The sequence below is a fragment of the Stegodyphus dumicola genome, chromosome 3 (genome assembly GCF_044657685.1).
Source record: "Stegodyphus dumicola isolate Sdum_Otavi_A_Nest chromosome 3, ASM4465768v1".
NCBI classification, from domain to species: domain Eukaryota; kingdom Metazoa; phylum Arthropoda; class Arachnida; order Araneae; family Eresidae; genus Stegodyphus; species Stegodyphus dumicola.
In genome coordinates this window covers 139,288,207-139,305,709 of record NC_140770.1, presented here as the reverse complement: position 1 = coordinate 139,305,709, position 17,503 = coordinate 139,288,207, and the positions used below count along the sequence as shown (strand labels likewise).

The following is a 17,503-nucleotide window of genomic DNA, read 5'->3' as shown; positions in this document are numbered from 1 at the left end:
AGACTACAATTACATATAGTTGTGCACCTCCAATTTGATTATAATCAGCCGCACCAAATATATATAAATATATACACTTTTTGGTGCAGTAACAGAGTGGGTAAATATATATATATATACGAGATGTGACACACACAAAAAAAAAACAAGACTAAATGTATAGCACTTGAAAACAGAGTGGAGTTGGCAACAAATGTTTTGGTGACGTCATCCCAAACACCTCCTCTATCCATGCGGCCAGTTTCGACTTAACCGACCCCTCCAATGGGGAGTATTGCTTCATTGAGTGAACACGTGCAACTGCACTCTGCCGGAAAAATGTCTAATGTAAAAACCGAACAGCGAATCGATATCAAGTTTCTTGTGAAATTTAAGATATCATTCACGGAGGAAACATTTCAAATGTTGACCGAGGCTTATGGAGATGAAACTTTGTCTCATGCACGTGTGCTTGAATGACATAAGCGGTTTTCAGGGAAAAGGGACAGTGTGGAAGATGATAAACGTGCTGTGCGCCCCTTGGACGTTCATCACGATTGAATGGGTTCCCAGTGGTCAGACTGTTAATCAGTACTACTCCATTGAAGTACTAAAAAAATTCGTGGAAAAATTAGGAAAAAAAGGGCCACAGTTGTAAAGTGTGGCTGTTGCACCAGGACAATGCACCCGCTCACACGGCCCTATCTGTCAAGCCGTTTCTGCTTGACAAATAGGGCCGTGTGAGCAGTTTCTGCTTGACAGATAGGGCCGGCAAAAGCATTATTGTGATGGGACACAGCGAAAACACCAGCAAAAACATTATTGTGATGGTGCATCCTCCTTATTCATTTGATTTGGATGCATGCGAATTTTTTATTTCCTAAAGTTAAATTTTACTTAAAGAGAACCCGTTTTACCTCAGCTGAAGAGGTTCAGGCAAAAACGGAGAATCTCCTGAAGGGCCTTCAGAACTGTTACCAGCAATGGCAACACCTATTGTAGAAATGTGTGAATGCTGAAGGGAACTATTTTGAAGGTGATAATGTCACGGAGAATTGATTTTGTAAGTACAATGAGTTATTTTACCAGTCTGGTTTTATTTGTGTCACATCTTATATATATACCCATTTTGTTACTGGCCTTGTTGAGTTCAGTTTTTTTTTATTCTTATATGCTGATAAATTGTGCATTTTTTGCTTTAAAGTGATTGCATCATGTTGTTCTTGTCTTTCGGTTAAAATTTATGTGCCTTTAGTTAGCTGCATGCAATAGTTGTAGAATTATCCACAGTTTGAAAGCTGTTTAAGTGAGGCTAAGTTAATTTTTTTACCATGGCAGCCATATTTGTTTACATTTGAAACTTAGCAGAATAGTGAATTAAGTCAGTGTCTTTTTGCCGAGTGGCACTAAAAGTGGATTTTTAGTTTTATGCACCAACAAATCCGCCTTCTTCCTTCGCTGTACGAATTGCGTCGTTTTTCGTAGAAACTCTAATTTTAACTGTAAAATTTGTTTTTTTTTTTAAATTTTTAACTGTATTTGGTGTTTTATGTTTTTTCATATTTTTCAATTTTTAATGAAGATATTTTGAGTTTTTATATATTTTTGCCTTGCTGAGAAATGAGAATATTAATTGATTGAGAAATATATCTCCAATTAAATTCAAGGAAATAAGTTTAAATGAAATATAGCAAAAATGTGCTTAATTTAATAGGCCATACAAGGAAGTCATGTGGTGTCCACATAATATTTTTTATAGAATGAAAACTTTAGAGAAGAGCTTCGATCTGCTCGAATTTCAAATGCGATGTTCACATCTGAAGGGTGTGCGCAGGTGTTGTTCAAATGAGAGGTGGATCATCCTATGCTGCTAGTAACTGGGAAGCTATGGAATGTTTTGCTTTCTTTATTTTTACGATAATTTTAAATAGAAATTTGAGACACATATGTGTCTGCTATTTGCAGACTTTGATTTGACTCACTTCTGCTAACTGTAAAAGTAAATTAAAAAACAATGAAAGTAATGCACAATCCACTCTAGCTGAGTAATGATAAACATTTAGATAAGTGAAATTTTGTAGGTAGAAGCATTTGTCTTTACCTCTAATTTATATTTAACTTTTATTTCTTGTTGTTGCAATTAAGACATTAAGTACTATCAACGTGAGACCCTAGTACACCAATGTGCAGGGATCGAATTCATCTACAAATCCGGGGATACTCAGCAGCAGCGATTCACAGTAAGCTGCTAGCAGTATATGTGGAGAACGCAATGAATCGAGGTATGTGTATTGATAGCTTCAGAGATTTTAGAGTGGGGAATTGCAACACCCAGGACCAGTTATCGTCAACCGCGACAACCAGCGAGGTACTCAAAATTAGTATAGTAATGGTATTCCAGACCCTAACTAGACCGAAAAGCGAGTCTGTAGCAATGACAAAGTCGTAAGAAGATTAGAATAACGTTTTTATTGAACTCTTTAAATGGACAGACGGCAGCACTTGTGCTACAGAATATTGCAGGTATTTAAAATAACATAAGAATGAAAGTTTAAATTTCAAGTAACGTAGTCTGAGACTATACAGAAACTGGTCTACTTAAGCAGGCTGAAGAAATTAACGACCCGTATTTTATCACAGCCACCAAGACAACTATTGGTGGAGCTCCCCGTAAGTAATTGCAGTGCGAAGCTGCCAGAAGCTCTCACCTAAAACATCTGAACTCTCAACTTAAATACACAATAACTAATTTGCTTTCTGTTGAGGACTACGAAATGAAGAAGTTAAACTACATTTTCAAATCATAATAACTGGTTATTTGATCTAAAGTCCTACAATTCTGTACCTACAATACCGATTTGATGACTTAAAAGTGTACAAAATTCAACTAGATTACTTTATAAATAACTTTTAAATCTGTAAAGATATGTTATACATGTACGAACTACGTGATATCAGTAAATGGTCAGTTTTCTGATGTCACCATTTAGTGAAATTTAGATGCTTGTCCTTATGATGGTATGCCTGTAATAAACTAACGATAACAGAAAATGTTTTGCCTCAAACTGCCATTGTATTTGATTTCATTATTTTCTAATATTCATTGTCATCGTCCTACAGGGGTTGTGCAAGAGTTAGTCAGCTACTGTGTAAAGAAAAATGGTGGTTGTGAACAAAAGTGTCTAGAAGGTTCCAATGGTCGGATTTGTTCTTGCTACAGAGGTTATAAATTAAACTCTGATAATAAAACTTGTTCAGGTAAGATATTTGTTTCTATCGACGTAGAAAAGTACTAATTGTTTGCTTTGGAACCTTGACAGTATTCATGTGGGCATTAAAATTGCAGCTATGATGATTTAATGCAAATTGTAGTAGTTATTTATTTTGTTTTTTCACGGCTTCCATTATATGGATTGCAATCAAATTTGAAACTTTCGTTTGGATGATTTTTAATTTCTTGCATATTTAGCAAGAATTCTAATGGAAATTTCTATGATTAGTTATATTTTCATCAGAAAAATAAAGTACTTTTTTAAATGATCTGAAATACCGAATAACTATGATTATTATGCAAGTATTTTCTTTTTCCTTCGCAGCCTTTGTAGTGTACCTGCACAATCGACGTGTACCTACACGCTCGTAGTGTACCTGCACGCTCCTGCATTGCGGAATTCTTCGTTCATTCTTTCCTGACATCGAAAAATTTTAAGTGACTCTACAACTGTATAAAATAGAACGCTATCCGCATTATAAATCGATAGCTGTCCTAAAGGATATTATGAAAGATAGTTTGCTTTACAGTTTGAGTAAAGAATAGCATTTTTAACTGTGCAGTATCCTATATTTTATAAGTTTGTCACCAATGTATGCTGAATAGTTACTTAGTTCTGGCAAAACACTGGAAGAAACCTTCTTGCGAAATGGTGGCGAAACTTTTAATTTCATTGTTGCAAAAGCTCAGAAAATACCTAACTTGCCTCTGCTGATGTTTGCCCACCGAAAGGAACTAAAATAATTATTTGAATGTTCGTTTACTTAAAGAAATATAATTCAGTTAGAGGTATCATATAAAGTCAGTTACCATTATATATTTTCATATAAGAAATTTTCTTTTAAAGAAAAATAAAAGTTTAATTAAAATGAGGCTCATACATAGGCTGCTTTTTCATTTATCATAAAATAAGATCATTAAAATTTCGGATATTCTTTGTTTCCTATCTTCTATATCTTGTTAAATTTCAAGGTCTATTTAAATGCGATGAATGAAATGGTTTTTATGTTGTACCCAAAAATTTAGAAGAGAACCACTGCTTCTTTTTTAAATGCAAAAAAGAGGAATTACCAAAATTCGGCATCACCTGTGGTTGATCAGATGACATAACTGTAGGGAAAACTTGTTTACGATGATTTAAAGCATGCATAATATTTTCAGTCCGAAAACCAATTTGTTATTGCAAAGGAAAGCCTTTATTATATGTAACTTATCTATGCTCAGAACCAACGTCATTGTGCAAAGTTCTTGAAAATTGCTCATTCCTAGCCTGAAATTGAAGATGACCCTTCAGGCTCAATTTAACACCTTATTTCATCTCTCAGTTCTTCTATTCGTTTAAATGTATTTTAGGGCTGATAAATAAAGTCTCATAAGAGTAAGCATTGGAGAAAATATGAATAAAGAGTACTAGATCTCTGAAGGCACTAAAACGTTTTGAAGAGCCTGAATACAGAACTTGAAACTAAACTCAAATAGTGATAACAATTGTTGGAGTATTGATGCTTCCATACCATACTGAACATTTTGGCATGTCACTGTTGACGGCGACGCGTTATATAGCTTAGCTGCGACTGCTAGTCAAAGTTTGCTACGACTAGCCTTGAGGATCATTGGCCTACAAAGGACATTGACTGCTATTTACTTTAAGCACTAAATACATTACTAAAATGCTCAATCATCAGAACCTTTTTTCGTCGGTATACGAACCAGAGCTTAATTTCTAAATTGCTGGATCTTCTATGGAAGGCTTCAGGAGCTGTAAATAAAACTAAAAATAAATAAATAAATAAATAAATATAAATACATAAATAAATAAATAAAAATAAATAAATAAATAATATATATTCAAAGTAATATTTTAAGTGGTTAGTAAAATATTAGTACATTAAACTAATAATAAAAGCTAAATAATTGTATATGCCAGAAAATTAATGAAATAACTAAAGGTGAATAAATTGACAAGACTTCAACACATAACGACAACAAGACTTCAAGTCATAACGACAACAAGACTTCAAGACATGACGACAACAAGCCATGATACCAAAGAATAGAAAATATGTATTCTGAATACATTATTTTTCATAATTAGACAAAATTGCTTATCGATTTCTATTACATGAAAGCCATCTTCAACAGAGGGACACCTCATGAATGTTTGACCTTTTAAAGGATCAATCTTGTTTTCGAAATCAGGTGTTTTCCCTCAGTTGTACAATATTATCCTAGTTATTTATTCTGCTCTTCACAAAGAGAGTAAAGAACGCATTCAACAGCTAATATCAATATCTTAATAATAAAGACTTTCTAACTGTTAAAATAAGTACTACACGAAGATCCGTTTTCTGTTAATATTATGCTTCTGTTTCATGAATAACTAATCTCGTTTGGGGTTTCGACTGAAGTTATGTTTTCTTTCAAAGTTTGAGATATATTATAACGAGGCTTTCATAGACTCTGGATGAATTTAAGCGTTATGAACTTCAGAACAGAGGGAAGTCCCTGTTTTGGAATTTAATTCATTCAGCTACTGGTGGTCAGTAAAATATTTTATATCTTCTTTCAAATCAAACGCGGTATTCCTTTAATTTTTCGTATGTACTGTTTCCAAGTATTTTGTGGCTGTTTTCTTTTGAAATCTTCGCTTCAACTTTGTGTAATAATTTATGCACATTTATTTTTTAATTGCTATATGTTAATGTATATTTATTTGTTATATGTTGCTGTATTTTTATTTGTTATATGTTATTGTACGTATGTATGTATTATTTATGTGTTTTGTCTTATTGTAACTTTGTAGGGTTTTCCTTATTTTGCATAACAAATTTATTTTAAGTTTGATATTTGTTCTAGGCTTCTCAACTTCCCCTCACATTCTCTCGCCAGGATGTAAATTTAAAGTTAAGTGAAGTGCTATTTAAATATGTGAATATCTCAGTTTATTCAGCGCGTGTTTCGCTAGCCAAGCGCACGTTTCGTTGTTATTTCGCGGTCACGCTGGTAAGCCTCTTGGTCTTATCAGATTAGTATTACGCCGGTTAGATCCCTGTGAGTCCACCTCTTAGGCGTAACATAAGTGCGCGATCTTGCACTATTTATTTCAGGTTTGACTTGTATTATATTCTACGTTTTAGTTTCCACCGCAAGTTGACGGTCGGTGTCTTTGTAACGCACGAAGTCCGTGCCTTTCTGTTAACTAGTTTGAATTAATAAAGAGTTATTTTTACCCTTCATCTGAGCCAGTAGTTTTTATTCACGCCTGTGCAAGAATTCGCCAGGTCATTATAGGGTCTATTCTAGTTTATGTGAAACAAGAGAGACAGACTCTATAACTTCGTGTATACTTCTTGACTTTTTATTGTTTTTCATGTGTTTAATTGATTTATCATTTAGTATTATTTGTAATTTTATTGATAACTTATTTATTAATCAGTAGCTAATAATTATTCATTTATTATCTAGTATCATTATGCCACCGTGGCCATCATCACCGTGGCCACCTATCATTATGCCACAGTGGTTATTAACCAAAATTGGCAAACTTAGTAAGCAAGTTTTAACATGCAACTTCTAAATATCTCAAGATTTATGTGTTGGCCGCTTTCATGGGGAAGGACAAAATGTTCATCATTACTAAATGAATTATAACTGTATTACCATCTATATGAAGAAATCAAACTTATGTCATTCTGAGCATATGCTGTGGTGCCTCGCTTAACGAAGTTGGTGCCTTGCACAGTCTATTCTAAGATGGACATTCATTATGTCAATTGTTCATTATGAGGTATTCTGTTTCACATAGAGTACTATGTGTACTCTATGTAGTACTATCACATAGAGTACTATGTGAAATGACTACAGGATCGTAAATCCAGCAAAACAGTTCCTAAGAATATTACAAATAATGCTGGAAATGTTAGGTATTTACTAATTTGTTAGTTATAATAATTATTCATATGTGCTTTAGTTTGTCCTCAGTCCCATAATCTTCCACTGGATGTGGAAAAGTAAATTTTTCTTCACTCTCTTGTGAGTCTGCGTTTGATTTTTGGAAGGCCCAAGCTTCTAAAAGTTGTCCAAAGGGGTCATATCTTTTTTTTTTTTTTTTTTTTTTTTTTTTAAATCGGTGGCATGGAATTAATGCACAGCTTTGTCAGAGTACTTCCATCACTCTTCAGATCGATTCAGATGCAACTGCTTGCATGATTGTGAACTCGATCTCTTTTTCCTTCTTCAGGAAGTCCTTGCTGATTACAGCGGTTTTAGATTCTTTATGTGTCTTCTTCTTTTCATCAGAAGAAATGGAACTCTGAGATTTCTCAAATTCTTATTCGACGATTCTTGCAGTTCCTTCAGTGGCTTTTCTTTCTCCCCCACCCTCTTTGTCTTCGACAGAACAGCTGGTCCGCTGGATTAGGTGCTCATCAGCTTGTTGGACTCTCGTCGATGGATTAAAAAAAAAACTAAAGCTTAGTGCAATGTCCTCTTGCACTTGACTATGGAGTGTAACTAACTCGTGACAACGCTGCAGCAGTGTATTAGGAGCTCCTCGTTGAACGATTTATAACCGCGGTAATATTTGTCGTGTGTCTACAAAGTTAGTAACATCGTAAAGGTCTCAACAAGCTACAAATTTTGATGCTTGATTTGTGTTCCTACGTCTTATAATTCCGGAGTTATTGAAATTTTTAAATTCTCATCCATTGTCTACGCATGAGCCTATGTTTTTGAAAGAAGAACCGGAAGAAGAAAATGAAGTGCTGCTTTATGCTCCGTCGTTGTTAAGTGATTACTCGCGACCAAATTGCCTTCTGTTCTCAACACAGATATCTGGAGAAAGCTGACGCATTCCGCTTTCTAACGGTGCAAGAATTGTGTTTGTGGTGTGTGTTTAAGCAGAGTTATAATTATTTTAATTAGAGTCCATAAAGTGTCATTTTTGCGGATTTCGTCTAGGATATCTTGGCTTCTATTTGGAATATCATCATCATTTATCCTCGGCAAAGTAGGTCTTCTTGTACTCTTTATTTCGGTACCCTTGCTTTGAATTTATGTTTATTAGTTCATCTGCTATGCACACTTTTGTGTTATTTTTATAATCTGTAACTCGTGTTCCCCCCCTACTAACTTCTTCCAAGTCGAATTTTTCGACGCAGGGGTTGCAAGGTTGTTGTTTTTTCAAAAAGCCCCTCAGGGTTAGCATATTAACAACGACTTCTCCCCTCCACCTACAAAGCGCATGCGCGCTTGGCACAGAACCTGTTGACACCTGTGACATTAGTACTTTTTACCGCGCGGCTTTGTTTATGTTTCGAACTTCATCTTTGTCATTTATTCGCCCATTCATGTTTATGTTACAATCTTTTTATACTTTATAAATGTAAATTTATTGATTAATGAAATTTACTGATTGTATTATGTATAAATTACTGACTATTGATATAAATTTAATAATTTTGTGTTTGCACTTTCTAACCTTTTTTTTTTTTTTTTTTTTCCCTCTCTCTCTCCTACTAAAATGTCTGTATTTTGTGGTTTAAGTTACAGGTAGTATAAGTTCTCAATCCAACATTAATTTTATTTCCTCTATGACTTTCTAGTTAAGCTGTCTTCAAGCCTTTTCCCCTCTTCTTTCCCCCTTTAACTGACTTCCCCTTCTTTTTATTTCTCTGATAACTTCGCTTCTATGTAACTTAGCGGCCTCAAACTCTTCTTTTCATCCTCTTGTTATCCTGTTATTCCCTTTTAATTTCTAAGTTTTCTCCTTAACTACATTAGATAGCGCTCTTTTTTCATTTTCCCCTCGACACTTTACCTTCTTTTTTTTTTTTTTTTTTTTTTTTTTTTTTTTTTTTTTGCTGACTCCCTCTTTTTTTCCACTCCACCCCCTCCTCACACTTTTTTTTAATATTTTAATTAATCCTTTTTTTTTCGAGCAATTTTTGCAACTATACACTTGTTATATTTTTAGATTTTTTTTTTTTTTACAGTTTTTCTCTAGTGGAAACACCTCCACATTCTTCCTGTTGTAAACCCGCAACCTCTTTAAGGTCCAGGCTCTCCTATTACTACTCTTTCTGCACCTGCAATTCTCCTTCTGTTCACGTTTCAGCTATTCCTTACATTCTCCCCCATTTTTCATCACTCATCTCTTCTCTTTGTTATCTTTGACTTATTAACATTCTTCGGGCCTCTGGCATACCACTACAACCTTTCGGTTTACGTGTTTATCACTTAAATATATGTGTATACTTACAAAATATCATGTGTACTGCTATTTATTGTGCTTACTGAAACTTTTGTGCATTAATAATTAATTATTTCCATCACACATTTGCTGTGTTGTGTACTGTAACTCTCACTACGTGCTCAGTTTCAAGTTCTGCGCAAGTGATAATTTGTGTGCACTTTACATTGTAATTCTTCCTGCGGGCTCAATTTTAAGCACTGCTCAAGTGAACTACAGTTACGCAGTGGCTTTGTGATTTAGTGTATTCAGTGAATTAGAGACTCAGTGTCTTAATATAGAGATCTCAACAGCTTCCTAATATAAGACTTCAACAGCAGTGCTTTAATATAGAGATTACAGTGCCTTAAGATAGTTCCTTGTTATAGTGCCACAATTTAGTGCTCAATATAATGCCTCTAATTGCCATAATATAGAGATTTCTACAGCATTCAGTGAGATAGTCTACACAGTGAAATTAGAGACTTAGTGCTTAATTTTAAGGATTCCAATAGCAATTAGTGACTCTGCGAAATAGCAGAATAATTTATATCTTTTTTTATCATTAGTGATTTCATACAATAGACTCAATGCAGTATGTCTGAAATGCGTACCTCCACACACTGCAGTGATCTAGATTTGCCAAATCACTTAGTTTCGACTGACTTCTCATATAGAGAAAAAATAAAAGCGGTCTTCGACGAGAGCGTACAAATAGCCAATACAGTTCGAGGTAATAAAAATATATTACCACGCCTCATAGCCACTCTAGAGATCTTTCGGGACATCGCATTACGTGGAACAGAGGTAGTCAACAAAGACGTGAACACTTCTGTAATCCCGGCTGTACCACTGGCACTAACACCCCTTACCCTGAGGTGGTTACTTCAAGTACAAACACGGACTCCCTGCCAGTAACAGCAACTACGCAGGCTCCCAGGAACACCGGGGAAAGGCATAGCCACTTGAAGTCAGCGACAACACCATCAGCGATTGTGCCCCAGAAACCAACCTTTGCGGCAGTGCTTAAACAGTTCAGTAAACCCAGTCTGATCATCAACCCTTTAGGGAGTGTCTATCCACGTGATCTAAGAACACAGTTACAGGAAAAGGTTCCACTTAGTGAGATCCCAGTTGTCGTCAACGCTATCAAACCGGCTCCAAAAGGCGGACTAGAAGTTTTTTGTAATACAAACGAGGAGGTACTCAAGTTACAGGAGCACATCAAAAAAGCTGAGGTCCAGGTAGAGGTTCGTCTCAGGCAAAAGAGGCAGCCGAGAATAGCCATCCATAATGTTCCAGAACATGTTAAACCAGAACAGCTCATCGCAGAGCTCAGCGCAACAGCAGGTCTATCAGCAAGAGGATACAAACCCCTGTTCCGACTTAAAGAGCGCCGAGCAAACAGAGTCAAATGGGTTCTCGAGTGTACCACGGAGAGCTTTGGAATCGCCATCAACATCAGACGTCTGTTCACAGCATGGCAGGCTCATACTATCACGGAGTTCTTGGGAATCCGTAGATGTTATAGATGCCAGCAATTCGGGCACTCCCAGGATCTCTGCCGCAGCAAGAAACAGTTCTGTGCCTTCTGCGCTGGGTCGCACAACACCAAAGTCTGTCAAGCAGAGTCACCAGCCTGTATCAATTGCGGGGACTGTAACTACCGCAACGGCACCTCCTACTACTTTGAACATCCGGCATACCACCCGGAATGCCCGATGTACCAGAGAGCCGTCTACAACACACGCTGCAACACACAATACTGAAGCTATAACATCTCAGCAGCCTACCAATGCTATGTTACTACCTAATGCGTCTGAAGATAGCAACACTATCTCACAAGAGATCCTACCGACAAATATCGACAACCCAGTCAACCTGGTTCTAACTCATTCCTCAGCAGGCTCCATAAAATGCACGCAAATTAACCTCCAACGGGCAGAAGCAGCTAATACGCAACTAGTGCAGCATGTCCTCGATCATGAGATAGACATCATCCTTCTCCAAGAGCCTTACTGCAGAAACGGCGCAATAGCCTGCCTACCACTTTCATGGAAGATCTTCCAGCGGAAAGCGCAACTTAACGAACTACCCCCGAGAGCGGCAATCATTTGTTGTAATCCACAATGGTCCCCACTCATTATCAAGCAGGCACGAGATCATGTTGCAATTCTTCTGAATTATAATAACTCCCAGATTATCCTATCATCCGTCTACAGCTCTCCACCAGAAGACATCAGCAATGCAGTAGATAGTATAGCAGAAATACACAGAAAACATACTACCATTCCTCACGTAATAAGTGGAGACCTAAATGCGCACAACGTCATTTGGGGATACCCAGATACCTCACCGAAAGGAACAGCGTTAGAAGAATTTATAATGACAGCCAATCTACAGTTAATAAATACTCAGAATGCCCCACCGACGTTCGACAACTCATACAACAAAGGATGGCCTGATTTAACAATAGCTACAAGTAACATAGCCAACAATATAACAGATTGGAGGATCACAGACGACGAGAGTTGCTCTGATCATAAATATATCCACTTTGCAATTAATACCGACACAAGCATCACTATCCTTAAGCGCTGCAAGATCCCAGGCAATAAACTGCGTGCATTAACAAAGGCTTTCTCGAATACCCTACAGAGTGAAGAAGAAGTAATAGACCAAATAAATAGCCCAGAGGAATTAGACACTTATACAGATCATCTCCTCAATACATTGCGATGTATTTGCGACAAGCTCCTGAAGACTCGCACTGCTAAACGCATACAGGGCATATGCTGGTGGACTAAGGAACTACGCCAATTACGGCAAAAGTGCAGAGCCCTAAGACGGCGTCTCCGAGGTGTAATGGACGAAGCCACCAAAATGGCATTGCTGACCACATTCCGCAGGGAAAGGGCGCATTATAAAAAATGCATACTACGAGCCAAAGTCAATAGCTGGCGGAAATTTTGCACAGCTAATACCAAATCCTGTATATGTGGAATCCTGCATAAACTAGGTACAAATAAAGTTTACAAGCCTGACCAGCTTTATGCCCAAACAGCCAATAACTCAGACACCACCAATCTTGCAGAAACGACAGCATCTGCTATCCTTAATGCAGTCTTCCCAGCAGATAACCCGGATGATGACTCAACAGAACAACAGAAGATACGGGACAACCATTCCATTCCTAACACACCAGACGACATTCCCTTCGACTCAGCTGAAATACAGCAAATCTTCCGTTTTCTTCCCATAAAAAAGGCTCCGGGACCAGACGGTCTAGACTATGCAATAATAAAGGTGGCTTACACATCCCGCCCTACCTTCGTCGAGAAATATTTCAGCAAGCTCTTAAAATACCAGATCTTCCCAACTGCTTTCAAAAAAAGAGAAGTGGTCCTGTTCCTGAAGAAGCAGAGATCCCCAGATGACCCAAGCTCGTTTCGGCCAATTTGCCTACTTTCGTCTCTGGGAAAAATTTATGAAAAATTACTGGTAAAACAGACTTAAATTCCATCTCCAGCAGACCAACTTCCTCAGCCCGCGGCAATACGGGTTCCGAACTGGCTTGTCAACCACGCATGCCCTGAGTCATCTTAAAGATAGTATAGAACAAAATAGAGGCAGAAATCTTCACACGGCATTCATATCCCTGGACCTGCAAAGCGCCTTTGACACCCTCTGGTGGCCTGCTATAAAGCAAGCACTTAGAGAGGCACAATGTCCCAAAAACATCTTTAACAGCATCACGGACTATCTACATGCACGTAGCCTCATAGTAGCCAACAACAATGGCCTCACTATCAAGCGGCAGGAAAGAGGGTGTCCACAAGGCTCTTGCGCCGGTCCGTTGCTCTGGATAATCACCTTTAACTCCATACTACAACATGAATGGCCTTTGCACACAGATATCATAGCATACGCCGACGATGTAGCCCTTCTGGTGTCTGGCCGCACAAGAGATGAACTGGAACGGAATGCCACAGAAACCTGCTCGATATTCACGGACCTATGCAATAAACTTAAGTTAACTATCTCTCGGCAAAAGTCCGCAGCCATCGTAATTCCACGTCCTGGCACAAATCCCACAAGACGTCCATGTATAAAGCTACTGGGCAAGAACTTAAAAATAACGAAGACGATTAAATATCTAGGAGTCACTTGGGATCAAAGACTCACCTGGTTACCGCACCTCCAAGAAATACGTACAAAAACATCGACCATCGCAAGGAAAGCCAGGCAATTTCAAGGGAGAAATTGGGGACAAAACCCCCATATCAGGAAACTATTATATCTGACAGTGGCAGAGAGAATAATTCTCTACGCAGCAGTCATATGGGCACAACCAATGAGCAGCCGAAAGACCAAGCTACTGACCACAATTCAACGGCCGTTTGCATTAAACATCTGCGGAGGTTATCACACAACAGCGTCCAGCGCCGCCACGATACTTGCAGGCCTGCTGCCATTACACATAAAGGCAGAGGCAGAGGTTACCTATGTACGAATCACCCATCACAGACAAGAAGCCACATATGCAGGAATTACGTTCAGAACAACAGACTATGAACTCCCTGGCAGTGTGCAACACATCCACCCTGCCATCAAAGGTAGAGGGATCCATGTCAAAATCCAACATCAGCAATCGCACTCCAGACAACGCACTTTCTCTGCGTCTGATGGATCAAAACATGATCAGGATCAAAACATGATCTGATGGATCAAAACATGATCAGGGAGTGGGCTGCGCGTTTGCTCACTACGAACATGGCACACTAGTAAAGGAATGGAAAGGACATCTCACTAACAGCAATAGTATTTTCCAAGCAGAGGCACTAGCAATATTGAATGCGCTACGACATGTCCTCAACCTTTCCCTTACCAATGCGACTTTTTAACACAGATAGCATGTCAGTGCTACACGCACTCAGGGATAATCACCACACTTCATCCATCATCATAGATATACAGCAACTTTTACGCAATAATCATCAAGCGATGATGGGTGAAAGGACACTCCGACAACGAAGGGAATGACGTCGCAGACCGACTGGCTAATGAGGCTGCTAACAACATCCACGCTCAAACTATAAGATCCCTTACCCCCGTCTCATACCTCAAGAAAACTCTGCGTAATATCTGTAAAAAAAAAAGTGGCAAGAAGAATGGAATAGTGGCGACACAGGGAGAAGGACGTATAACTTCCTACCAAAGTTAGACACGGAACGTCTTATAACAATAGCCCCACTGACACAGTACATAACGGGTCATGGCCCATTTCCATCTTATTTTATGCGTCATGGCATCTCAGCATCTGACAATTGTGTCTGTGGCATGCTAGGTTCTTCCGAGCACTACCTATTTGACTGCGGTCTAACAGCAAACCACCACTTACCACATCCAACGAATGATAGAACACTTTACTATCTTTTCATAATCAAACACCCGCCAGCTATAAGGAGTATCTGCGCAGTTGTACAGCAAATCAACGCCCTAGGGCAAGACATTTGCGAGCCACAGTAGCATGGTACTGCAGACAATGTACTCAACGATTAGATATTCGCAGTATGTACACATTCTGTAATACACATTCCACATTCAATTTCGAGCCTCGTGTTAACATCTGCTTTCAATAGCCACCAACTTGCAGAAATAATGTTTTGACATGTTTATCAGTGTAAAGCACTGGGCACCCAATGGAATGATGTGTTATCGTAAATCGAAATATATAATATTCGTACAATGCACGAATGTAGTGTATGCAACGAAATATGTAATTCATGCAACAGAAGCCCCTAATGAAAGTATGTACATTATGTATTATGGGAACTGAGCATATTTCCGCACAGCGCTATTGCTTTACGCACACCTTACTATGTCTCATATGTTTCTTCTGTGTGTAATATTTGCATTTATGTGCTCTACGTGTTTCCATATGTATTCTATGTGTCATGATATGTATTCTCGTGTGTGTTTTTATGTCTTTATGTTACGTAATTACGAGTGTGTTTTTATGCTTTTACGTTTAATTTTGTATATCTATGTGTTTCAGCTTATATGAGTGTTTTAGTGTTTTAATGCTATCCTTTATATTCTTTTTAAGTTACTTTGTGTTATTAACAACGTCCGTAAAAACTACCCGACATTTAGCCCCTGTATGGCCATGTAAACTCCTGGTGCAGCCTCACGGGGCTCCAGCGAGTTGCTTCTTCGAGATAGTGGAGGACGTGGGACATATGCCTGTTTACCTATGTTATACGCCAGGCGTCCCCGTCCTCCGTCACCTGCACTTGACTATGTAAAGTGAGGGATACTGAGAGAGGACCGGAAAATGCAGGGAAAGTACATAGTGGGGACACTGCTATTACAGTATAAAATGGGCATAGAAATAAAATAAGGACAGAGTGGAGGGTGTAAATACTTGCGGGAAGTACAGCCCTTAATGCAGAATATTGCACGCCTGCTTTTACAAGTGTAAGCTGCTCATGACTGACAACTCTGTCGGCTTTCGGAGGTGGTTCTTCAAATGCTTTCTTTCTTTTTCTTTTCTCCGCCAGCTGGACAAACGGTCCGCTTAGGAAAAATGCTTGCCGGCCTGTTTCTGTCCAGTCGACGACTATAATTATTTCTTAACGCCTTAGATCAAGTTCCCCAAAGTATGTCTTTGCAAGGGAAACGAATGAAACAATTAAAAATTGTAAGGGGAACTAACTATAAAGGGAGTAACATTTTGGAGTGGGAATGAGAGCAATGTGCTGGCTGTGAGACATCATCACTGCGTGCAAACCGATCGATCATTCAAATAAGGAATTCTTCATGCTGCCGAATTTATGTCACAGATACTATAAATTTGTACAATTTGTTTATAATGCAAACACGTGTATTTGCATACTGTTTTAACTCTATTAACTTTTTTCTTCTAACCTTTAACTCTTTTTAAGTGTATAAATTAGTCTTAAATGTGTTGATGCGGGCACCCTTAATACAAATGTACAGATATCGAATACTGTTTCAGATACTATAAACAATTACATGTATATATACAATCACTATTAAAATACATTAACTGGTTCGAACAAATATATTGATGCAAACATTCCTAATACAAATATGCGGGTACTCTGTTTCTGTTACAGACAATGTAAATTTGTATGTAAAAGCATGTGCATACAAATAAACTAGCACAAAATAAGGACATAAACTTGAAGTACATAAACTAGCACAAAATACGTTAATGGGGCATCGCTAATACAAATATATCGATACCGAGTTTTGCTATAGAAGTAGATAATTATATTGCTATAGAAGTAGATAATTATATTATCACTATTGAAATGTATTAGGCAGTTCAAATAAATATGTTGATGCAGACACTTTTAATACAAGTATACAGACACTTAATTTCTGTTGAATTGTACATAAATACATGTGTATATACATACACTATTAAAAGTGCATAAGATAGTTCCATAGTACAAATGTTGATACAGGCATCACTCATACAAATATACAGATAGGAATTTTGTTACAGATATTATAAATAAATACATGTATATCTACAATCACTATGAAAATAAATATGTTGATGCAAACACTCCTAATACAATTATACATATATTCAGATTCTGTTACAGATACGAAAATTTTATATATAAATGCATGCATTTACACAGTCACTAAAAAGGAAAAATAAACTTGTCAAACTACTGTGTTGAAGGAGAAATCCCTAGTACATTTATACAGATTTTGCTATATATTTAGGTAGCATATAAAAATCGTTGTGATTGCAAAAAGCATGCACAAGTTGGGAAAATATGTACTGACCATAGCAGCGTAAGTATTGTGACACTGAATATAACATAGACATACGTATATGTACATGTACTCCAGTGGGGGAATAATAAGACATAAATTGTTATTACAAATAAGCAAGTAAGTTCTGTGACACTGCTACAAATATATGCATGCTAATGCTGATGCAGTTAATGTGTAACACATATACGAAGACACTAATACTA

The 17,503-nt window shown here is 37.6% G+C and overlaps 1 protein-coding gene across 6 annotated transcripts in view; it reads left to right on the top strand.

Annotated features, from left to right (window-relative positions):
• The window catches only part of LOC118192818 (uncharacterized), a 560,683-nt gene that overhangs the window by 422,339 nt on the left and 120,841 nt on the right, over positions 1-17,503 (top strand). For all 6 annotated transcript variants that reach the window (XR_015040285.1, XR_015040286.1, XM_085813364.1 and 3 more), the window contains one exon: positions 3,100-3,237. Coding sequence is in view for 4 of the 6 variants with exons in the window: in XM_085813364.1 (XP_085669490.1) it covers positions 3,100-3,237 (138 nt within the window). In the remaining 2 variants the exon portion in view is untranslated. The remainder of the gene's footprint in view (positions 1-3,099; positions 3,238-17,503) is intronic.